This window comes from Canis lupus, chromosome 9 (genome assembly GCF_011100685.1).
Source record: "Canis lupus familiaris isolate Mischka breed German Shepherd chromosome 9, alternate assembly UU_Cfam_GSD_1.0, whole genome shotgun sequence".
Taxonomy (NCBI): Eukaryota; Metazoa; Chordata; class Mammalia; order Carnivora; family Canidae; genus Canis; species Canis lupus.
This window is the reverse complement of record NC_049230.1, coordinates 33,187,017-33,211,834: the sequence shown is the minus strand read 5'-3', so window position 1 is coordinate 33,211,834 and position 24,818 is coordinate 33,187,017. Positions and strand designations below refer to the sequence as shown.

The 24,818-nt window shown below is 44.2% G+C and overlaps 1 protein-coding gene, 1 long non-coding RNA gene and 1 other non-coding gene across 19 annotated transcripts in view; 2 read left to right on the top strand and 1 right to left on the bottom strand.

Annotated features, from left to right (window-relative positions):
* The window catches only part of LOC119876651, a 31,842-nt gene extending 26,106 nt beyond the window's left edge, over window positions 1-5,736 (bottom strand). The window contains exon 1 of the long non-coding RNA XR_005364603.1: window positions 5,636-5,736. This is a non-coding gene — a long non-coding RNA (uncharacterized LOC119876651). The remainder of the gene's footprint in view (window positions 1-5,635) is intronic.
* The window catches only part of LOC119876650 (inactive serine/threonine-protein kinase TEX14-like), a 113,513-nt gene that overhangs the window by 45,165 nt on the left and 43,530 nt on the right, over window positions 1-24,818 (top strand). For 15 of the 17 annotated variants that reach the window (XR_005364601.1, XR_005364600.1, XM_038547924.1 and 12 more), the window contains exons 3-10: window positions 6,541-6,655; window positions 11,122-11,287; window positions 12,751-12,887; window positions 16,982-17,063; window positions 18,151-18,281; window positions 19,640-19,753; window positions 20,784-20,907; window positions 23,129-23,307. Coding sequence is in view for 15 of the 17 variants with exons in the window: in XM_038547924.1 (XP_038403852.1) it covers window positions 6,541-6,655; window positions 11,122-11,287; window positions 12,751-12,887; window positions 16,982-17,063; window positions 18,151-18,281; window positions 19,640-19,753; window positions 20,784-20,907; window positions 23,129-23,307 (1,048 nt within the window). In the remaining 2 variants the exon portion in view is untranslated. Of the gene's footprint in view, window positions 1-6,328; window positions 6,346-6,540; window positions 6,656-11,121; window positions 11,288-12,750; window positions 12,888-16,981; window positions 17,064-18,150; window positions 18,282-19,639; window positions 19,754-20,783; window positions 20,908-23,128; window positions 23,308-24,818 lie in introns of those variants that run through there. The other 2 variants (XM_038547926.1, XM_038547917.1) reach the window with 2 other exon arrangements.
* Window positions 6,019-6,232, top strand: LOC119876690. The gene has a single exon (XR_005365111.1). It is a non-coding gene; the product is annotated as a small nucleolar RNA U3 (small nucleolar RNA).

The window sequence follows — 24,818 nt, the reverse complement described above, 5'->3', positions numbered from 1 at the left end:
TGGGTTGCAACTCGTCTTTTCTAGATTCCATTCCTCTTAGTCCATTCTTACATTTTACTGAAACAAAGAAAAAGGGTGCACTGAAGGTAATTACTTTGAAATATGAAAAAAAAAAATGAAAATCTGAAGTGTTTTCCCCCCCATCCTCATACCTGCTTGGTAATTTGGAAGGCACAAAATTCTAGGTTGAAATAAATTTCCCGGGATCCCTGGGTGGCGCAGCGGTTTGGCGCCTGCCTTTGGCCCAGGGCGCGATCCTGGAGACCCGGGATCGAATCCCACGTCGGGCTCCCGTTGCATGGAGCCTGCTTCTCCCTCTGCCTGTGTCTCTGCGCCTCTCTCTCTCTCTCTCTGTGTGACTATCATAAATAAATAAAAATTTTAAAAAAAATGAAATAAATTTCCCCCAGGATTTGAAGCTATCCTATCATTGTTGTATTTTAGCTTTAATCTTGTTATTGAGAACCCTGATGCTATTAGGATTGTTGATTTTTCTATGTGAAGTGGTCTTCTTCTCACTCTGGAGAATTTAATGTTCTTCTCTTTATCCCTGGTCTTCTGAAATGTCACGGGATTACTTCAGCATAAATCTGTTTACCTCTATTGTGATGTGTACTAGTGGGGTCTTTGAACTTGGACACTCATGCTGTTTTTTTTAAAGATTTATCTATTCATGAGAGACATAGAGAGAGGCAGAGACATAGGCAGAGAGAGAAGCAGGCTCCCTGTGGGGACCCTGATGCAGGACTCAATCTCATGACCTGAGCCAAAGCCAGAAGACGCTCAACCACTGAGCCACCCAGGCATACCAGGACACTCATGTTTCTAAGTCCTTGAAAATTTCATAAAATTTTTTTTATTGCCAAAACTTTAGGCAGTGTATTCTATAGTTTAACTGATCATTTTATTGCTTATTGCTTTGCACCACTCTTTGTTTCATGGGAAAAAAAAATTCTCATGTTACTACCTTGTAAGCTTCCTCACTTTAAGCACTGAATTAGGATATCTTTTTAAATGTATTTATTTTAATTCCAGTTAGCATACATTGTCATATTAGTTTCAGTAGTACAGTACAGTACTGATACGGAGAACTCCATTCACTCCTGTGCTCATCACAAGTGCACTCTTTAATCCCCATCTCCTATTTCACCATTCCCCCCTCCACCTCCCTTCTGGTGATCATCAGTGTGTTCTCTATAGTTAAGAGTCTGTTTCTTTGTCTCTTTTTTTTTCCCCTTTGTAGTTTTTTTATTTATTCATGAAAGAGAGAGAGGTAGAGACATAGAGGCAGAGGGAGAAGCAGGCTCCCTGTGGGGAATCTGATGCAGGACTCAATCCCAGGACCCCTGGATCACGACCTGAGCTGAAGGCAGACGCTCAACTACTGAGCCGCCCAGGGTCCCAACTTGTTTTGTTTCCTAGGACCTGCATGTGAGTGAAATCATAGGGTATTAGTATTTTTCTGACTGGCTTATTTAGCTTAACATTATACTCCAAGTTGTTGTAAATGGCAAGATTTCCTTTTTTTTTTAATTAAATATTTTATTTACTTATTTGAGAGAGACGTCACAACCAGGGGGGAGGGGCAAAGGGAAAAGCAGACTCCCTACTGAGCAGGGAGCCTGACTCCGGACTTGATCCTAGGACCCTGGGATTATGACCAGAGCCAAAGGCAGACACTTAATCGACAGCCACAGGCATTCTAGATTTCATTCTTCTTTATGAATGAATAATATTTCATATATATATATATGCACACACCCCACATCTTCTTTATCCATTCATCAATCATTGGATACCTGGGCTGCTTCCATGTCTTGGCTATTGTAACTAATGCTGCAATAAACAGGGGTGCATGTATCCCTTTTAATTAGTGTTTTTGTATTCTTTTTTTTTTTAAGTATTTATTTATTCATTCATGAGCCACAGAGAGAGAGACAAGACACAGGCTGAGGGAGAAGCAGGCTCCATGCAGGGAGCCTGACATGGGACTCAATCCTCTGGGCTGAAGGCGGCGCTAAATCGCTGAGCCACCCAGGCTGCCCATGTTTTTGTATTCTTTAGGTAGATACCCAGTTGTGGGATTGCTGGGTTGTAGAGTAGCTCCTTTATAAACTTTTTGAGGAACTTCCGTACTATTTTCCAGAGTGGCTGCACCAGTTTGCATTAACACCAACAGTGCAGAAGGGTTCCTTCTCCACATCCTTTGCCAACACCTGTTGTTTCTTGTGTTGATTTTAGCCATTCTGACAGATGTGGCTAGTTTCATTATTAGTGTATAATGCTGCTGCTTCATTATATTCTGTACATCAGTTCTGATGCCAGCGAGTAAAACCACTGTTTTCTCTTTTCAGTTTCACTTGTCAGTAGCCCAGCTCTGTTCTTAAAATTTGCATTATAACCCTTTTTTTCTTAAGATTTTATTTATTTGAGGGACACCTGGGTGGCTCAGCGGTTGAGCGTCTGCCTTTGGCTCAGGGTGTGATCCTGAAGTTCCGGGATCGAGTCTCACATCGGGCTGCCTGCATGGAGCCTGTTTCTCCCTCTGCCTGTGTCTCTGTCTCTCTGTCTCATGAATAAATAAAATCTTTAAAAATCTATTTTATTTATTTGAGAGGGAGAGCAAGAGCACAAAACAGGGGAAGGGGCAGAGGGAAAGGGACAGATTCCCCACTGAGCAGGGAGCCCAACATAGGGCTCCATCCCAGGATCCTGGGATCATGACCTGAGCTGAAGCAGACACTTAGCTGAGCCATCCAGGTGCCCCGGATTATCACTTTTCTAGTCTCACTGTTCCACCTGAGTTCATGACTTTTAGAAGACACTGGAAACTCCTTTTGTCTCAGGAAATGTGTAGAACATGCTTCCTTTGAGTGACCTTTAAAATATATTTTTTCCCTTAAAATTTTTTTATTTTTTAAATGTGTTTTTAAAAAAATATTTATTTTTAGAGAAGGGGAGGGGCGGAGAGAGAATCTTAAGCAAATTCCCTGCTGATCTCATGACCCTGAGACCACGACTTGAGCCAAAACCAAGAGTCATTGCTTAGCTGACTGCATCCCTCACTTAAAAATGTTTTATTACAAAAGTAATATGAGGTTATTTTAACCAGAGGAATCAAAGATAAATAGATGGATAGATACAATTAATCTATCTTTACAAAATCTGCTTTACTATATACATTCTTACTTTTCCTTTTTAACAGTGCATCCTATTCATCTGTAGTCCAATTCCCGATGAACAGGGAGCCCCATGCCGAGCTCGATCCCAGGAACCTGAGATCATGACCTGAGCTAGAGACAGATGCTTAACCAACTGAGCCACCCAGGTGCCCCTACATAATGGGTTTTTAATATTCAAAGTAGGGTTTCTGGGTCCAGCTTTTCATAGATATTGCCATATCGCTTTCCAAAAGCATTATAACACTTCACAGTCCTAACTGCATTTAGGAAAGTGTCTGTTTTTCCACCTCTTCTCCAGCTCTGAGTGTTTTCTCATTTTTTATTGTTTTTCAAGCTTCAAAGCAAGTTTATGTTTTTCCACAATTTCAACTTAGGCACTATTTTATGTTGGTTTATTGAATATTGCAGAGTAGGGTGAAATACCCATCCTTCCTAAACACACATTATTTGTTTTACCCTCTCATTCCCTTTACATCCCATCATTCCACTTCCACAGCTATCTAGGTTTCCTGCTCTCAGAAATTAATACTTTATCTCCCCTTTGTGTTTAATGCTGTGGACAGCATTATTTAATTACTAAAGCCTTCTGCAATTCTGAGCAGCAAGACAGAGGAATTAGTATTAGAGGGAGACAGTGACAGTCTGTTGTAGTGCAGGGACTCTGGAGCCAGATTGTTGTGTGATCTCTGGCAAATTGCTTATCCTCTCTACACCTTGGTTTTTCTATCCATAAAACAGTGATAATAGTATCTTCCTCCTATTGTACTATACTGTTGTGAGGATTAAGTTAGAACAGTGCCTGGCACACGTCATTATCGATACCAGGTCTTGCTTCCTAAGAGACCTAGAGATTAGGTGATTGACTCATCTGAAGGCTCCAGGCTAAAAAGGGTTATTATTAGGACTTCCACACTTGAACCCTGATCTCTTTACTTTTTTTTTTTTTTTTTTTAAGATTTTATTTATTCATGAGATAGGCAGAGACACAGGCAGAGGGAGAAGCAGGCTCCATGCAGGGAGCCCGATGTGAGACTTGATCCCAGGACTCCAGGACCACGCTCTGCATCAAAGTCAGGTGCTAAACCGCTGAGCCACCCAGGGATCCCCTCTTTAAGTCAGTTTTTGTACTATGTCACTTCTTGGGGGACTTATATTGATAACCTTTATATCAGTCACAATATGACTACCATGGGCTGCCCTGAAATAAGTATTTTTTGAATGAGTAAATTAATGAATAAATGTTTTCTACTAGGAAATCACCGAAAGGCTGTTATGTAAATTGTGGGGACAGGGTTTTTCAACCAATTTCTCTGCAGCCATCTGTATCTTCTAAATTACTGCTTATTGCCCCCCTAAGTGTTTCCTTAGGCCTTGGGAAGTCCTTAATTTTTTACTTTGTGAGCCCCAGGGATTAACCAGTCAACTTCCCTAAATGGTGTTCATGTCAAGAATGAATAATCTGCGATTTTACAAATTAGCTTGCTTCAGGTGTATGGAGGCAGGCAGAAGACAGGAGATTCATTCATTTAGTACCACGTGTTTGGGATATTGTGGGTATACAAGGTAATTTCATAGTCTCTGCCCTTCCGAGATTTAGTCTCATGCAAAGAGCAGGCATTAATCAAATAATCACAGAGAAGAGTATCTGGTTAAGGTAAGAGAAGGGTTCTCTGAGACAATGACACTTGGACAAATGTCAAAATGATGAAGTGGAAGTTAAGTTGGAGAAGGGATTGAGAGAGAATTCCTGGCCAAGGGAACAGCTTGTGCAAAGGCTCTGAGACAGAAGGGAATGTGGTGAGTAAAAGGGCTGGAAGTTCAGTATGGCTGAAGTGAGAGGGAATTTGGTGCAAAAGAAGGCTGGAGAGCTATCAGGTGTGTGGGTCACACCATGGACGTCCCGGTAAGCTATGGGGAGTGTTAGGTTTTTTTCCCAAATGAACGGGGGAGAGATGATAAAAACGGCAGGGCCAGGCAGTAGGCCCGAGAGTGCTTTAATGGGGAGCGCTCCCGGGCGAGGTTACGTGACTCGTGACTCGGAGGTGACTCGGAGAGGTGGCCGAGACGATGGGGGTGGTCCCTGGCTGGAAAGTCCCAGATGGAAAGTTTCGGTTTCCCATCTAGGCTTCGATTTACTGGAGATGACGTGCTGGTCATGGCTGCTTTGGCGGGAAGGTCAGCCATCTTGACCCAATTTGAGACGTCCGCCATTTTGGGGGCCCCTGTCTCTCAGCCAGTCCAACAGGGAGTTTTGTCTTTATCCCAAGAGCTGAGGGCTCCTGAAGCTTTAAGCAGAATTATGTATTCTGCTTATTTAAACATACTTATTAAATAATTCTTTGATTTGTTAAAAAAAATCTGGTATTTAGATCACGGGATTAAGTTTAAAAACCAGGAGTGCTTTGTGAATCTAAGTCTTTGGCTTTGGGTCATCGGTTTCATCATCCACTTACGTTTCTTCCGCGAAAGGACTCCTCACTTTCACCGTCGGTCTAAACTGAGGCTTGTGCTGAAGTTCCGGCGCGTTTTGTAGTCGTCAGGGTCTACGTAAACCTGAGGAGGCGGAACTGCCCGGCAACAGGGTGGGAGGGGTGAGTGGGAAAATGCCCTGCGATTGGCGGCTTATCAGGAGTATGTTAATTAAAGTGATAACTTGAAATGTCTTTTGAAACGCAGCATATTAAAAAACGCTTTGTCCAACTTTGGTAACGGAACAATTTTTTTGGAAAACACTTGCTAATTTACATTTAGGGAAGTTAGTGATGTTAGGAAAAATCACCATTACTATAATGTGTGTGAGTTTCTTCCACTTCGGAAAGTCGGGGCGTGTGTGGTTAAGACTATACTTTCAGGGATCATTTCTATAGTTTGTTACTAGAGAAGTTTCTCTGAACGTGTAGGGTACCCGAAACCACGAGGAGGAGGCGCAGTGTTCTCTTCTGAGCGTGAAGCCTGCTTTTGGTGTTGCTTATGCAACTGCCAATTGCAATTGATGATCGTTCTTCTCTTCCATTGGAGGAGTAAGAGGGAGAGAACGCAGTCTGAGTGGTTTCTTCTTTTTCTTCGTTCCCAAAAAACAGTTTGAAGGGGAAGAGGAGGAATTTTAAATGCGGTGCGGTGAGGTTGTTGGTGGGTTAACGTACTCGCATTTTAAGATACTAAGGTTGGTTATTGTGTCCCGCTTGTACGGCAGCTTGTTTATGCTTTTGGGGTTAACTAAGGTGTTCTTTGGGCCTTTAGGAAAAGCTTATAGTACTAAGCATGTAGGAATTTTAGTTTGTATTATGATATGAATTTATCTAGTTTTATTTCAGTAAGTCTTTTGATATTCGTATTGATTCTTGCATTTGTTTTGCAGGAATCTATGTTGATGCGGTTAATTCCCTGGGCCAGACTGCACTTTTTGTTGCAGCATTATTAGGCCTTTCGAAATTAGTTGATGTTCTGGTGGATTATGGATCAGATCCAAATCAGTAAGTATAATATCGGTATCTAGAGAATGCTGCTTTTAAAATGAGTTGGGTCATTTGGAAAATAATTTGAGAAGATATTAAAAGAGCCTTTACTAACTTATTTTAATGAAATACTATGTTGAAACGTACTTTTAACTGCTAATAAAGTTTTCTGAGGAGTTTTACTAGGCCCAGTGGTAATAAGTGGAGCTTAATTAATTGGTTACTTTTTAAATAGTACAGTTTGCATATTTCCACGCCAAGTTATGATTTGCATGTTCACTTAAGCAGTTTAACATACCCACCAACCAAGTTCATTAATATACTGGGCATCACTTTTTCAGGATGACTTTCTTTGGGGTCTGTGTGTGGCTCAATCCGTTAAATTAAGCCTTTGGCTCAGATCATAATCCTGAGATTGGGGGGAGGGCTCCCTGCTCAGTAGGGAGCTTGCTTCTCCCCTCCCCCTGCCACTCCCCCTGATTGTGCCCTCTCATTCTCTGTCTCACTCTCAAATAAATAAATAAAATCTTAAAAAAAAAAAAAAAAAAAGAGGATGACTTGCCTTGCTCTTGTAATTGTGGTCCAAAAGAATCTGTTTAACAGTTGGCCCAACTTTTAGTATGGAACACTGTAACACTTTTGCTTTTCCTAGGGCTTTTCCAGGCACCAGCTCACTTGATCCTCAAAAGCACCTCCTGGAGGAGGGGAGAGCAGATATTTTTACAGTTCCTATTGGACAGAGCCAGAAATAGGTTTTGAACATTTACATGATTCTAGCTGATTTTCACAGGAATTCCAGAATACAATCATAAAAGTCATAAAATAGCATTCTCATCTTACATGAGGAGGCCCTGTTAATGTACTTTAAAAAGAAAAGGTATACTTACCTGGCAGGGGAGATACCATGATCACGAAAAAGAAAAGGTTTTGGGGTGCCTGGGTGGCTCAGTTGGCTAAGCATCTGCCTTCACAGGATCCTGGGATCCAGGGCTTTCTGCTCAGCAGGGAGCCTGCTTCTCCTCCCTTTGCCTGCCACTCTGCTTACTTGTGTACTCTCTCCCTGTCAAATAAATACAAATTAAAAAAGAAAAAGTATTAATGTCAGAAGATTTTGGAGGTTTTTTTTTTTTTTAAGGTTGTTTGCTTAGTGGAAGAAACATTTGAGCTTGCAAAAGTATAAAGAAAAAACACCAAATGGTATTAGAATTCTGTAACCCAGACATAAATTAATGCAGTGAACATTTTGCTGTTTTATTCTAGACTCACACTCTCCTGTCCTGTATTAATGTTTAATTTCAAAGCTCAGAAAGAAAGGGTTGTCTCACCCTTGTTTGTAGGTAACAGTGTTGTAGGAGGCCACATTGGGAATCCCTGGAATTCTCAGCAAAAATACAGTATTTTTGGGCAGCCCTGGTGGCGCAGCGGTTTAGCGCCACCTGCAACCCGGGGTTTGATCCTGGGGACCCTGGATCGAGTCCCACATCGGGCTCCCTGCGTGGAGCCTGCTTCTCCCTCTGCCTGTGCCTCTGCCCCCCACCCCTCTCTCTCTGTGTCTCTATGAATAAATAAAATATTTAAAAAGATACAGTATTTTCTAGTCATCTGCAATTAGGTCTATTTTGTAGAGGCTTAGAGCTGGATTCTTTAAAGGTCAAATCATTCAAACATTTAATATTCCAGGTTAGGGAGCCGAGGCCCAGAAAATTTAAGTGACTGGTCTATAATGGTGCGTTACTGATTAGAGCTGAGACCAGGAGCCAGGCCTTAAGAACTCAGTTTGATTTACCTTTTTTAGAAGTCCTAATGATGCCAGGGGGTGGTATGAAAGGATATTGTCAAAGGGAGGAAGGCAAACCCCTTGGTTTTGTATTTTGTGAAATGACCATTTTCATGTGACTTAAAAAATATCTTCTGATCAAGATGACGGGAAATTTCTGGGGGGAGGTTGTATTACTAAGTGCTCAGAGGAGATTCTGTGACAGCAGGGACCTGTTGAACTCACAAAGTCAGATGCCTGCAGGACCGAGTGGAGTCAATGGGCACAGGCTCTAAGAAGGGTTAGGCACATTTGTCGCTCTTGGGTAGGAAAGGGAGCCAGTAAGGCTAGGTCTTCTAAATTTCCAAGAGGCTGAAAATCCCAATTTTTAATGTGAAACCTTCCAAATGTTAAATATTATCCATTATTAATTTATTGTTTGCTTATTTATTTTTAAGTAGGCTCCACATCTAGCATGGAACCCAACACAGGGCTTGAACTCACAACCCTGAGATCAAGATCTAAGCTGAGATCAAGAGTTGGATGCTTAACCTATTGAGCCATGCAGGTGCTTCATGTCCATTATTTTAAATTCCTTTTTAAAACACTGTGTAGACCAAATGAAACATGTCTCTGGGTTGCCAAAGCACTCTGCAGGCCTCTAGTTTTAACTTCTAGGAGGATATTTTGGCTCATATAGTGCAGTGTGTGATAGGAGACTGACCTAGCAATAGGACAGAGCTCACAATGAGATGTCAAAAGGGTGTAGGCCAGCCTTGTTGGCATTACCTGGAGAACTTGTAAAAAGCACGCATTCCTGGGCCTCATGCTTGCAATTCTGATTTAGTCTGGGGTATACTCTTACAGTCTGTATTTTTGACAAATATTCCAGTGGCTCATTAGCTAAATTATGGTACATACATTTGAATACTATACAGCTGTTAAAAACAATGGCGATGGCTTATATGTTGTCTTGTGGAAATTTCTCCAAGATATACTAAGTGGAAAAATGTAAATGCAGAAAAATTTATATAGCATATTCTCTCTTTTTTTAAGAAGATTTTTATTTATTCATGAGAGATGGGATGTTGGGGCAGAGACATAGAGGGAGAAGCAGACTCCATGCAGGGAGCCTGATGTGGGACTCGATCCTGGGACTCTAGGATCACACCCTGAGCTGAAGGCAGACGCTCAACCGCTGAGCCACCCAGCTGTCCCTATATAGCATATTCTTATTCCTACACGTATACACAGAGAACATTTCTGAAAGCGTACAAAAATATGTAACAGTAGTTGCCTTTGACCAAGAGAACTGGGGGTCTGGAACTGGGAGACTTTTTAAAAAATCAATTAATTAATTAATTAATTTATGAGAGACAGAGAGAGGCAGAGAGACATAGGCAGAGGGAGACGCAGGCTTCATGCGGGGAGCCCAATGTATGGGACTCAATCCCAGGACTCCAGGATCACTCCCTGAGCCAAAGGCTCAACCACCGAGCCACCCAAGCATCCCTGGGAGACTTTTCTTAAAAGATTTTATTTTATTTTTATTTTTTTTAAATTTTTATTTATTTATGATAGTCACACAGAGAGAGAGGCAGAGACATAGGCAGAGGGAGAAGCAGGCTCCAGGCACTGGGAGCCTGACGTGGGATTCGATCCCGGGTCTCCAGGATCGCGCCTTGGGCCAAAGGCAGGCACTAAACCACTGATCCACCCAGGGATCCCAAAGCTTTTATTTTTTAAGTAATCTCTACATTCAACTTGGGGCTCGGCTCACAACTTGGAGATCAAGAGTCACATGCTCTATTATCTGAGCCAGCCAGGCCTCCCTGAGTTGTAGATTCTTCTTTTTTCTCTTTTAAGATTTCATTTGTTTGTTTGTTTGTTTGTTTAAGAGTGAGAGAAAGAGAGTGAGTGAGCATGCATGAGCCGAGGAAGGGGCAGAGGGAGAACCTCTCGGCGGGGAGCCTGACTCAGGGCTCCATCTCAGGACCCTGGGATCATGACCTGAGCTGAAGGCAGCTGCTTAACTCTCTGAGCCCCTGACTTGTAGATGCTGATGCCAAGGTTTTGCAGGTCTCTATTGTAGGATTTGGGAGATAAAGATATTCTCACATGATAGAGATGGTCTCTAGTTAGGCTGTGCTTCACCACCCTGACCCCAGGACACTACAGACATGAAGAAATTATTTTAAAACAGCCACTATCAGGGGACAATGGGAAAAGGAGCAGAGATTTGGAACTAGACTCATACCTGGCTCTGAATCTCAGCTTTGCCCTTTTGTTTCCTCATCGATAAATTGAACATGATACCATCTTGAAGGGTGGGAAGTACAGGTGGAAAAAGAGGATGTGTATAAAGCTTCTGTTGGGGGACACCTGGGTGGCTCAGCAGTTGAGTGTCTGCCTTCGGCTCAGGGTGTGAACCTGCCATCCTGGGACTGAGTCCCACCTCAGGCTCCCCGTGAAGAGCCTGCTTCTCCCTCTGCCTATGTTTCTCCCTCTCTCTATGTGTCTCTCATGAGTAAGTAGATAAAATCTTAAAAAAAAAAAAAAAAAAAAAAAAAAGCTTCTGTTGGCACAGCCTCACAAGTGGTATTATAATCCTCCTCTCAAAGGTTGCCTTTGTAGAAAGGGAGCCTTATGTCACCCATTGAATCCCCCCACCTCACTCTGTGGAAGGGAAGAGTGTTATGGACACTGATACTAACACTTCCCCCTCCAGCCGCTGCTTTGATGGAAGCACTCCTGTTCATGCAGCAGCATTTTCAGGCAATCAGTGGATTCTCAGCAAACTGCTGGATGCAGGGGGTGACCTTCGACTGCATGACGAGAGGGGTCGAAATCCGCAGACCTGGGCCCTGACAGCAGGGAAGGAACGCAGCACTGCGGTAAGGTGGGCCCACTCTGTAGCCACAGCCAAAGCAAGAGCACTGAGCTGAAAGTCAGGAGCCAGGGGGTAGGGGCTGATCCTGGGCACAGCACAGGGCTTGCAGTGGCCTTGACATTGGCCCTGGACACACAGGCCTGAGTTGAAGCAAGTTAACCAGCTATTAAACTTGAGGCAAGTCTGGTGAACCTTTCTGATCATCTATTCAGTGAGGAGGGAGAACAGTTGCCACTTTGACCATTAACTAGCACTTACTATGCATCAGATGTTCTGAATTAAATTCATTAAATGTTAAGTTATGTAATCTTCACAACTCTATCATATAGGTACTGTTATTGTCCTCATTTTACAGATGCAGAAACAGGCCAATTGACATTTTATAACTTGCTGAGGCTGCACACTGGCAGATGTGACCTGTTTGAATGAGGTCTAAATAACATAACAAATATCATGCAGGCACAATACTGGGCACATGTAGGAAAAAGGGAAGTGGGCAGAGTGTTCTGTTCCCTCCCTCTGGTTCCCCACCTCTTTAGCTGTTGGTCTTGGACAACTAATTTTGCTCCTTCTGCCTTAATTTCCTCATCTGCTGAAGGAGAGAGTTGGAGGAAATTTTTTTTCTTTTTAAAAAAAATTATTTGAATTCAATTAACATATAGTGTATTATTAGTTTCAGGGGTACAATTTAGTGATTCATCAGTTGTGTCTAATACTCAGTGCTCATTACATCACATGCCCTCCTTAATGCCCATTACCCAGTCACCTCATCCTGCTACCCCCTCCCTTTTAGCAATCCTCAGTTTGTATCCTGTGGTTATCCTATTGTCTTCCTCTCTGATTTTGTCTTGTTTTATTTTTCCCTCCCTTCCCCTATGATCCTTCTCTGTTTTGTTTCTTAAATTCCACATATGAGTGAAATCTTATGATAACTCTTTCTCTGATTGACTTATTTCGCTTAGCATAATACCCTCTAGTTCCATCTACATTGTTGCAAATGGCAAGATTTCATTATTTTTGATGGCTGAATAGTATTCCACTGTGTGTGTGTGTGTGTGTGTGTGTACTGCATTTTCTTCATCCATTCATCTGTCAGTGGACATCTGGACTCTTTCCATAGCTTGGCTATTGTGACATTGCTGCTATAAACATTGGGATGGAGGTGCCCCTTTGGATCACTACCTTTATGTCTTTGGGGTAAATACCCAGTAGTGCAATAGTTGGGTCGTAGCTCTATTTTCAACTTTCTGAGGAATCAGGAAGTTGGAGGAAATTATTGCCAAATCATCTCCCTAGAAACATTCCATACCTGTAAAAAATCACCTGGGCCCTACCCTTTCCAGAGATTTCCCTGTCAGGGCTTCCTGGCTCCTCAGATCATTCGTGTCAAGCTGTTGCAGTTGGGCTGGAGGCCAGCATAGCCCTTAGTTCACCCCAGCACTGAACGCTTCTTACCATGTGTTGCAGATGGTGGAGTTCATGCAGCGCTGTGCCTCACACATGCAGGCCATCATACAGGGTTTCTCGTATGACCTCCTGAAGAAGATTGATTCCCCTCAGCGGCTCATCTGCAGCCTACCCCGGTTTGGCGGTCTCATACAGGGGTGAGTGCTGCCTTGGGTAGAATGTGATATTTGGTGTCACTCCAGCCTTCCTTGTATGAGCCCTACAGTGTGGTCCACCAAGGTTCCCTCCACATTGGTCCTGTCCAGCATCTGGCCTACTCTAAGTTGGTGAATGCTGACAGGATGTGACTGCTGCAGAAGTGGCCAGAGGAGCACCTTTGGCCACCCTGCATACAGGAACACACAAGAGAAATAAGTTCCGGGCTCTAGTGGGAGCCACCCTGTGGTTGACAAAGAACGAACTTTTCAGGTCTGAGGAGCCCAGCAGAAAAGTCCTCAGCAAAAAAAAAAAAAAAAAAGAAAAGTCCTCAGCAGAACAGCTAGCTGGCTTTTTTTTTTTTCATCTCCCAAACTATGGAAAGAATCTTCTTTTATTCCTAGGATTGCAAAAGAACACAAATGCTTAAGTTAACTTTCTCAAGCTGTTTTAACTTAGTGTGAGAGATCTGCTGCTAGCTAGGTGGGCAGCTCCCCCACCCCCACCTTCCGCAACCCCATCACAGCTGTGGGAGGTGGGCCTTAGGCTTCTTTTCATGCTCAACTACCTAGCTCTTAGGGCTTTATTGACTTAGGGTTTGTACGCAGAGAATCCTTTCTGCTGATGGTGATGGTGTCACTTTCTGTAATCAGGGTTGATAGACTTGTCACACTCTCATAGGCTCCCTCTTCCAGTCCTTCCCTGAGCAAGTCCTGGTTCTCTTCTGATAAGCTGGATACTACTAGCTTCTCAGGAAAGATGAGTTAATTCCCTTGAAGACTAGTTACTCCTAACTGCCACCCCCGCTGCTGCCACTCTTGCCAGTCAGCATCTAAAGCAACCTTTTATTTATTTTTTTAAAAGATTTTATATATTTATTTGACAGAGAAAGAGAGTGCACACAAGCAGGGAGAATGGCAGGCAGAGGGAGGGGAAGAAGCAGGCTCCTCGCTGAGCAGGGAGCCATAGACTCAGGGCTCCATCCCAGGACCCTGAGCTCATGACCAGAGCGGAAGGCAGATGCTTAACCAACTGAGGGCCCTTAGAACAATCTTTTAGGGCAGCCCGGGTGGCTCAGCGGTTTAGCGCCGCCTTCAGCCCAGGGCCTGATCCTGGAGACCAGGGATCAAGTCCCACATCAGACTCCCTGCATGGGGCCTGCTTCTGCCTGTGTCTCTGTCTCTCTGTCTGTCTCGCTCATGAATAATAAATAAAATATTAAAAAAAAAAAGAACAACCATTTAAAAATGGAAATCAAGTTGTGCCACTCTCTGCTAAAAACCCTTTAGGGCATTTCCCATAGCTATCAGAACAAACTTCCAAATCCCTCATCTCATGTTGGAGGCCCTGCTGGGCTCAACTCCGCCACCTCCTTGCTTCCCCCTGCAGCTCCCCTTGTGTGGAGCTCCCTCATTCAGAGTTTGGAGAGACTTGCCCCAGTTTGTAGTGATTATATTTATATGTGTTCTTGCCTGTTTCTAATAAGACCAAACACTGCCAACTGAGAAAAGGAGGCAAAATTGAACAAGAGACAAAAAAGCCTTTTTTGAGGTCTCAGAATTGCAACTCAGCACAGAATCTGGTAGCAAGCAGAAAAGTGGAGAAAGTGAGCCTTTTTTTATGAGAAAGAAGGAGGAGGTAATTATATAACTTAGATAAAAAAGAAAAGAGGGAAAAAAACCTCTGCTAACTGGTGTTAACTGCTTGAGTTGTTTTGGTTACTCTCTATTACATTGGTGCTATCAAATGAAACTATTCTTGGTAGGCATTAGTTAACTTTTCTGTCTTAACGTTCCTACCAAGTTTTATGGTGTGAATGCCATGTGTTCTGTTGAATTTTATGGGCAACTACACGGAAAACTGTTGCTGCTTCAGGCCCAGTTCAGGAGTTTATTAGTTAGAAAGGAAGATGGAGCTTCAAAATGGAATCTCTCACATCCAGAAATTTTTTTTTTAAATTTTATTTATTCATGAGAGACACAGAGAGAGAGAGAGGCAGAGACACAGGCAGAGGGAGAAGCAGGCTCCATTCAGGGAGCCCGATGTGGGACTCAATCCGGGGTGTCCAGGATCACACCCTGGGCTGAAGGCAGCTCCAAACCGCTGAGCCACCAGGGCTGCTCATGTCCAGAAATTTTATATAATTCCACAGTGCCAAGAGGGCAGGGCCTGTGACTGTCTCACTTATTGCCAGCCCTTCACAGTTTGTCGTGCAGTAGGGCTGAGTTCAAGGTGAGGAGCTACATGGGCCAGCCTCAAGGAAAATCAAAGTGAAGTGTTGAGAAACTTTAAAAAAGTCAGTTACTAATCTAGATGTAGCATTTATTTTATAGTTAGATGAAACATTATTTTTTTATGGGTTGGGCCACAGAGTGCTTAATGGGAAGTACAGTGGAAGTACACATATCCCCTTTTTTTAATAGAAAGAAACCACATGGACCCTTGAGATAAGAACTGGCTTCTCAGATCTGTGAATGGGGCCATGTTCAGATAAGATTCCTCATAGATACATATTTACACAGATCCTGGTTGGGGGGAAGAAAATAAAAGCACTGAATTGAGAAGAACAGATGGCTTTATGGTTGTAGATAGCTGGAGTCCATTTTCTTCCTTCCACCCAGCTAAGTTTACTTACATAGACATGGCCTGAGAAATTGAGGTAAAAGAGCAAGAAGTGTTGGTCTTATTGCAATTGTTGCCCAGGTCCCTGCTGGAGAACCGCTAGTTCTGCTGCTGAAACAGCTCTATCCTCTGAAGAGCCACTCACACAGCCAGAAGGCCCCAGATGGGAAGGGGGAGCCTTATCAGTGGAGTCAGTGGGGAAGCCTGCCATTGCTGCCACTTCAAAATCTGTTCCCTTACCCAGGAAACAGTTGCTGTCCCCTGTTTAAAGCTTAAAGAGAGGAAGGGATGGCCTGGTCTGAGTTGCCAAGGAGATAGAGCCTAAAAGTACTTCCAGAAGCAGAAGTAAAGAATTTACCTCTGTTCATGAAAAGTGAGCATACAGACACTCACAGAGCTGACATGAGGTGAGGATGAGTACATGCTGACACCTGCCACTCCTTTGCCACTTGCTAAGGAAGGGAACAGGGCTCCAGCAGTAGCAGAATGTTTTGTCTTTCAATTTGAGCCTAAACTACTCAATCAGAAAGCATTAACCGAGTACCTCCTGTATGCATGGCACTGTGTCAGCCTCTGGGACCGAAAGAAATATAAACCGCTCCTTTCAAGATACCTGCTGTTAATGAGGGTCTCAGTGTGCAGGTGGTGGTTTGGGTGGATATGTAGGGAAAGCAGTGGTGGAATGAGCAGCATCAGGGTCTGGTCCCTCCTGCTGCTCTATGACCCTAGGCCAGCAGGTTTCTCGTCTCTGGGCTTCATTTGTCCCATCTATAAAAATAAAAGTTGAATAAGATATGTTTTGATTCTTTCCAACTTTGACCCATTTGAATTCATTATTTATTGCTGTGTAATGAATCCACACCAACCCCCAGCCCCCCAACCTTAGCAGTTTCAAATAGCAATAAACATTTGTGTCTCACACGATTTCTGTGGGTCAAGACTCAGGGAAAGGCTTAGCTGTATGGACCTGGTTCAGGGTTTCTTATGAAGGTGTAGTCAAGATGTCAGGTGGGGCTTTATCATCTGAAGGTTTGACTGGGACTGGAGGATCCAGTTCCAAGATGGCATACTCACATCTTGGAACAAGGTGTTAGGCCTCTCCGTAGGGCTACTAGAGTGTCCTCACAACATGGCAGCTGGCCTCCTTCAAAGCAAGTAATCAGAGCGTTATCAGAACGGAAGCCCTGGTGGATCTAGCCTTGGAATTCAGCCACTCCATTGCTTCAGTGTCCAGTTGGGCTAACAAGTCTGCCCTGTGACCTGTTAGGGGTTTCACAAAGGCAGGATTATTACCAGGAGGTAGAAATCATAGGGCCCTCTCATAGGCTGCCAATTATGTCATCTGTAGTTCTATGATAAGAAGTCAAGTAGTAATGACAAAATGAACTACACATTCTCATAGCTTGGCTCAGCATTGTTCCTTTGGATATGGGTGGTTAATTCTTACTTTTCTCCCTTTAAAAAATATTTCTAGAAACCCTAATGGCTCTCCTAACCGACTGCTTAAAGCTGGAGTCATTTCTGCACAAAATATCTACAGCTTTGGCTTTGGGAAGGTAAGAGGTTGTTGCTGACACCATGCATTTTTCAGGGCCAACTGGAGAGCCACCTGGCCCTGACTCTGGCCTCCTACCCCCAACTTTATCCAATTCTTCCTTGTCGTCTCCAGAGAAGTAGTTCTCTTCTTTTACTACTTCTGCCAGACAGAGACCCCTCAGTGCTCCTGTCCTTACTGAAAAATGGATAAAGCCCTGGAAGGTTTCCTTGAATGACCTTGGGCTACGTTTGGGGAGTTTAGAAAATGATCCTTTAATTAATTCCCCGTGAGGGTCCCAGACTTGTCTCCTTGAAGAGAAGCAGAGCTACACTGACCCCTGGAGTCGTGTGTGTGTGTGTGTGTGTGTGTGTGTGTGTGTGTGTGTGTTTGAAGTTTATTTATGTATTTATTTAAGTAGTCTCTACACCCAGGGGCTTGAATTCAGGATCCTGACATGAAGAGTCATAGGCTCCTCTGACTGAGCCTTCCAGGCCGCCCACACTTCCTTGGGTCTTACTTGCGATTGACTTGCCCTCTATAAATTTTTGTTGAAATGCCTTTAAGGAATTGAGATTTTGAAATGAGAAACATTTTGAGGTAAAATAGTATCTTTCGGGTTCTTGGTTCTGCCCATCAAAGAGGGACATTTGGGAATGTAGCTGGGTGTCTGGTTGCTGCTTGCTGATAGTTTAGACTCCAGGCCTGCAGTATGTTGGTTGTGCTGAGGCAGCCTTGTGGAGGAGGGGTGGTCAGGAATGTCAGCTCTGGCCACATGTGGGTCTGGGTTCTGTGGGTGCCATAAGAGGCCTCTGAGCCACAGCCTGGTACTTCAGGCAGGCATCTGACCTCTTTTCATGAGCCTGGTACTTCAGGCAGGCATCTGACCTCTTTTCATGAGCTTTTCATGAGCTTGGAAGGGAAAGAGTATTACAACCTTGCAGGGTTTCTAGGCAGATTAAAAATCATACAAATTAAAAATGTCCAGAGCATAGGCAAGCTCAGCAAGTTAGTATAGCTATCGTTATTTTAGCTCGCTGACAGGATTCTTGGGGCATTTTACTTTTCCTCTTTTCTCCCCTTGATTTGAAGCTGTGCTCTCCTTTCAGTTTTATCTGACGGGGGGAGCGCAGCTGGCCTATCTAGGATCTCTCCCAGTAATTGGAGAAAAGGAAGTGATTCAAGCTGATGATGAGCCTACTTTCTCTTTCTTCAGTGGCCCCTACATGGTCATGACCAAGTAAGTAGAAGCTGGCCTGTGGGAGGTCTGATGTAGTCTTGCAGGAAGGGTGGGCTTCATGTGACTCCCTTATGTGTGGAGGCTTTCTCTTCAAACATAGGGAAATGCTGAAGAACATATGTCTAAATCAGTTTCTCAGCCTGGACACCATTGTTGATTTGGGCTGGTATCCTTTGTTGTTGGGGGCTGTCCTGTGTATTGTAGGATTTTAAGAACATCTCTGGTTACTACTCACTAGATTCCAGTAGAGTTTCTGTTCCCCTCCTTACCCCACAGTTATGACTGTGACAACCAGAGTGTCTACAGACATTGCCAGATTCCAGCCCCTCCTCCCCCACCCCATTGAGAACAACTCCTCTAAAAGATTACTCATGATGGTGTTCTAACTTCTCTGTTTTCTGGAGAGTTTGAGGCAACTTACTGTCTGGCTTCTGAGAGAGTCCAGAGGGTATTGACTGGGGCCTCAGTGGAAACCAGAACAAGTATCAGCTACAGCTCTCAGCAGGGGTGGCAGTAACGGGATTTGGCTATGACAGAAGTCCCTGGGGTGTTCTCAGTCCCCAGGGACCTGACCCCTGCAGGGTCCTGAGAATTGTCCTGGCCACGGTCTCTTACTCTTCTTGAACCTGAATGCTTCTTCCCTGCCTAGAAACACCCTTCCAAAAAGGCCTCTACCAGCCTCCTGAGGCCTTCTGTCCCCTACAGATATACCCCCTGTTTCCTGCCTATGCCACAGATTTGTGGTCTTTATCCAAGTCATCAGTACCTTTCACCCAGCCTGGCCTCCTATCCGACCTCCCATTCTCTGACTATATTTTCTTGACACCCCCCTCCCTACCAGTGCCCACACTACTGATGCTGTTGCCTTTCTACTTTTTTTTTTTAAAGATTTTATTAATTTATTCATGAGAGATAGAGAGAGAGAGAGAGAGAGAGAGGCAGAGACCTAGGCAGAAGGAGAAGCAGGCTCCATGCAGGGAGCCCGATGTGGGACTTGATCCTGGGACTCTGGAATCATGCCCTGAACCAAAGGCAGACGCTCAACCACTGAGCCACCCAGGCGTCCCTGCTGGGTGGCGATCAGTGCCTGATCGAGTCACTCCCTCCCTTGAATACTTCAGTGACTTCTTGCCACCTATAATAAGTTCCGTAGGGGAAAAAAAAGTTCCCTAGGGTGCTTTAGGATATGGGGATAGAGGGAGGAAGAGGAGGAAGGAGAAGGGAAGAAGAGGAAGAGGGAGGACTCAAGGGTGCAGGGTTGGGGGCTCTTTGTAGATTCTGTGTAATGTTACTTCTCTAGTCTTTGGCTGGGAGAGCTGCTCATTCCCTGCTGCTGACACTTTTTCCTGCCCTTGTAGCCTGGTGTGGAACGGGAGCAGGGTCACAGTGAAGGAGCTGAATCTCCCCACCCACCCTCACTGCAGCAGGCTTAGGCTGGCTGATTTGTTAATTGCAGAGCAGGAGCACAGCAGGTGAGAAGGAAGTCCAGTGGCCTGGTATCTTATAGTCCAGATCTCTTTATAGACCCAGGTTCAGAGCTAAACAGTGCTGTCTCTGGGGTGTGGAGACAAGCTCCCCTCAACCTCAGCATTTCCTGACTGTTGAAGTGGGTTCATTTGACTTCCAAGGGCTACCGAGAGAGAAGGAGGGATTAATGGATAGCCTGAGTGGTGGGAATGGTGGTGGTGAGGGGCTTAATTCTGTTAGCTGATTGACTTCCCATTACTCTTGTTTCTGGTGTTCCAGCCTCCAGTCCAGCCATTTCCCTGAAGCCTCCCCCTTTTTGGCCTTATGCCCATCAGGACAGCCATGCATAGTCCTATCTTCATGGCTGTGCATGAGATTCACACAACTGAGGAGCTGAGTCTCTGTGAGGACATGCCCATGAGTGTACCTTAATACCTTAGGTTTTCAGGGTTAGTCCTTCAGGTCTTGCTGAGACAGGATCTTAGTTCAGAATTTTACTCTAGGAGTGCTGAGTGAATGGATCAGGTTTCTACTCAGGCCACTTAACCCCTGCAAGAGTTATGTCAGAGGCCAGACTCTTCCTTCTGGGGAAGTCAGCCTAAGGGGATCCAAGGAGGCTGGAAGGATGCATATACACAGTGTGGACTTTGACATGAGACTGAGAGTGTGTGACCTTGGGCAGGTTCCTGACATCTCCCAGACCTTGGTTTCCTTATCTTGAAAATGAGTATAATGATATATTTCTTATAAGTGGTTGTTAGGATGTAGATGACTTATACAAAATGTCTTTATCAGTAGCTCTTGGTGACATTGTAATTGTTGTTACTAATGACTCTAAGCTCTCAGGCTTCAGTGAGAAGCCGTAGATTCCCATACTCCTATCTCTCCCACCTATCCTGTTTTCTTAGAAAGACATTGTGTACAGATGGTATTTGTTTAGAGTATGTTCAAGGGGCCTAGAAGGAAGGAAAGCACCCAGTTTTTCCTCACGTCTTCCTTCCTTCTTCCTCATTTGAAGCTGCTTTTGTTTTGTAGCAAGCTCCGGCACCCCCACCTGCTGCAGCTGATGGCTGTGTGCCTATCCCAGGACCTAGAGAAGACCCGTCTTGTGTATGAGCGCATCACTGTCGGTACACTGTTCAGTGTCCTCCATGAACGGGTAAATGGCTGTTTCTGTATATTTTGTCTTGCTGCCCTCCCCACTGCCCTCTTCTCCCTACCCCAGCAGTGAAGTTCCCATCTGTGTATGTGGGGAAGATAAACCTCCTAATTCTTTACTTTCTATAACTATATATGCACCATTTAAGGCTAATAACGCACCTGGTTGGAACTAGTGTGATTTTATTGCTGGTTGTCCTGTTTCTTCATCAGACCTCTAAGTTCAACAGACCCAGGAAACACACAGATGCATTTCTAGCTAACTATAATCAAACAGCCCTTGGCTTTAATTACCTGTATTTTCACTTGTGCCTTTTAGGGCCTTTGCTGTAGAAAGAGGTTTGTTTACATACAGACCTGTATCACCACTCCCTCTCACTTTGCAAATTTCCTTGTGGGAACATCTTCCAGGGCCCACAGACTCCCTAGAAAGTGTGCTTTGGGCTAAGATGTGGCTTTAGAGAGGTCCTGAAGCATTTGCTTTTCTTTCTCCATGACTTTGTTCTAAAGACCCTGGGCAGGAATGAGAAGAGACCCTCCAGGAAGGGCCCTTCCCCAAAATGGCTAGCCATTCCTCCTGCCTGAGGACTTCCTATTAGTGTTATTTCTCTTCCCCTCCCCTTTCCTCTTCTGTCATCTGATGAAGGCATTACCTTAAAATGCCATTTCTCTGGGGAACAGGATAGAGAGCCCAGAAATAAACCCACACTTATGTGGTTAGGTAACATGCAGCAAAGGAGGCAAGAACATATAATGGGGAAAAGACAATCTCTTTATCAAATGTTTTCAGGAAAACTGGGTAGCTACAAGCAGAATGAAACTGGACCACTTTGTTACACCATACACAAAAATAAAATGGATTACAGATCTAAATGTGAGCCCTCAAACAAACTGCTGAAACAAATCATAGTAATCTCTTGGAAATGGACCTTAAAGACATATTTAAGAATATGTTTCCTCAGGCAAGGGAAGCAAAAGCAAGAGTAAACAATTGGAACTACACCAAAATTAAAAGCTTTTGCACAAACAGCAAAAACCATCAACAAAACAAAAAGGCATCCGACTAAATGGAAGATGATATCCAAAATACATAAAGAAGTTATTCAACTGACTACAACCACACACACACACACACACACACACACACACACACACACAAAGCCAAATAATCCCATTAAAATGGGCAGAGGACCTAGATAAACATTTTTCCAAAGAAGACCTGCAGATGGCAAACAGACATATAAGATATTCAGCATCACTCATCATCAGGGAAATGCAAATCAAAACACCAGTCAGAATGGCTAGACTTAGAAAGACAAGAAAAAACAAATATTGGCGAGACTGTGGAGAAGGAACCCTTGTGCATTGTTGATGAGCATATAAATTGGTGCATCCATTGCAGAAAATAGTAGAGAGGTTTCTTTTTTCTCTTTTTTTTAAAGATTTCATTTATTTATTCATGAAAGACACAGAGGTGTCTGCCTCTCTCTCTCTCTGCCTGTGTCTCTGCCTCTCTCTCTCCCCGTGTCTCTCATGAATAAATAAATAAAATCTTAAAAAAAAGAGTTATATTAAAAAAATAATACTGTAATAAAGTGTGGTGACAGGTGATGACTACACTTATCGTGGTATTGTGTAATGTATAGAATTACTGAATTACTGTGTTGTATATCTGACACTAATACAACATTGTATGTCAATCATACTTCAATAATAATTTTTTTTTTTTTAAAGAATGCCATTTCTCTGAGGAGAGACTTTAGTCAGCTAGGGACATTAGTGTGAATGAATTCCTTTCCTCTTAGGATCAGTCATCTGACTGGGGCAGGGGTGGGCCTGTCCTTTAAGCATCTGGGTTCTTCCAGCAATACAGGCTTAGGTGAGGGGATGCAGGACTGGCTCTGTTGGTAGTGGTGTGGTGGTGGTGAGCCCACCCCGAATACCAGGCTTTGAGAACATTTTGGTTTTTTTGTGGTGTGAAGCAGCTCCGTTTAGGGAAAAGAGTCAATCTTTGGAGCCAGGTGGATTGGAAGGGGGTACTAGGTCAGTGGGACTTTAGGCCAGTCACCTAATTTCCCTGAGCTTTAGGTTCCCCTTTTGTAAAATGGGGACTCTAGGTAGCTGTGAGGATCAATTGAAAAAACTTTAGAAACTGCAAAGCATTCTGCAGCATCTAGAGCCCAGTCCCTCTTGTTCCTGGCCATTTTATCCCTTAATTCCAGCGGTCCCAGTTCCCCGTGCTGCACATGGAGGTGATTGTGCACCTACTGCTCCAGATCTCTGATGCCCTGAGATACTTGCACTCCCGAGGCTTCATCCACCGCTCCCTCAGCTCCTACGCCATCCACATCATCTCCACAGGGGAAGCAAGGCTAACCAACCTGGAGTACATGATGGAAAGGTGGGTGCTGTAGAGAAAGAGCCTGATCTGGGTGGGCCTCTTCCTCGTTGGTGGGCCAAACTGTTCATCATTGGGGAAAGCGGTTTCCTAAATGCCTTGCCCTGTCTGCCAAGGTTAGTGGGACTTCAGGTTACTTACTTCTGTTCAGGACATTCTCATTTTAATAAACATTTAACAAACAAGGGCCCATATTAGCCAATATGTGTAAATGCTCTAACTATCCACTTCAAAATTTTCAGTGGCTTAACACAATCGAGATGTGTACATTACAGCCTAGTGTGTATGTTGAAGGGGGAGCACCCACTGTGTTCCAAGTTCTTCCCATCTGTAGTTCTGCTGTCCCCAGGCCTCAATCTCCCACTTTGTTCTCTGCATTGCTGATCAGTGAAGAGAGGGCATAGAGGGGCAAATGGTATTTAGGGGGCAGCCTGAAGTGGCTGTGTCATTGCTTTCTGCTTCGTGGTTCCTTCCTTGCTGCAGGGAGGCTGGGAAGTGTCAGAGCTGTGCATCCTGGAAGGAGAGAGAAGGTGATGGGTGCTGATGAGCATCACAGTGGGTCACATGCACTACTTCTGGGCCAGGTGCTTGGCTAGGTGGGCACTAAGGGCATTCCCTGCCTCTGAGGGGCTCAGTGAAGTGAGGGGACAGAGACAAAAACAACCTCCTCATTCAAGGGATGGTGGGTGTGCTTTATTTCCCATTTGGCAGGAGTCAAAGTCCTGAGAGTTGGGGGATATGTGCCATCTCTTGTCCCTAGGCAGAGGATCCCTGCACTTCTTGCTGCCTTCCGTAGCTCTGAGCCTTCAGCCCATTGTTGGTTCTGCTCTGCTGTGAAGCTTCAGCCTTGCTCAGTCCTGCCTACCTTGGTTAAATCTTTGTCCCCACCTACTGTCCGGTTACTGAGGCTTTGTTTCAGAGTCTCTCTGGTCATTGCTTCTCACATACTCTGTAATAGGTTTTTCTCATGATGTGAAAAGCTCTGTGAGGGCAGGGAATTCTGTTTTATCCACTGCTGTATCTCAAATGCATAGAACAGGCCTTCACATGGTAGGTACTCAGCATATGTTTTCAAATGAATGAAACAGAAAGACTTACTTCCCAGACCATGGGTGCCCCTAGCCTTTCTTCCTGCAGAGGAGAGTCGGGGGCTTGGCTCATTTGGCTCCAAGGGCCTTCATGAAGAGTTTGAATTATTCTTATCCTAAGAACACCAGGGTGTAATGAAGGGCTTTTTCTCTTCTTTCTTTCTTTCTTTTTTAATAAGCAAAATGGTGTTGTGGATGATTGGTAGGCTAAAAAGGTCACTCTGGCTTTTCTACATGTGAAGAAGGGGATGAGAGGGTAGAGGAGCAGTTAGGGTGTGACGGCAGCAGTTTTCCCTGTGAGTACTGGTAGAGGCCAGACAACTGTCTCCAGGCAAGCTGTTCAGCCTGGGATCTGGTCCATTCTCAGTTCCAGTTTGAACCTTCCAGTGTCTCCCCAGTACCTAGAAGACTAAGTCCAGACACCTG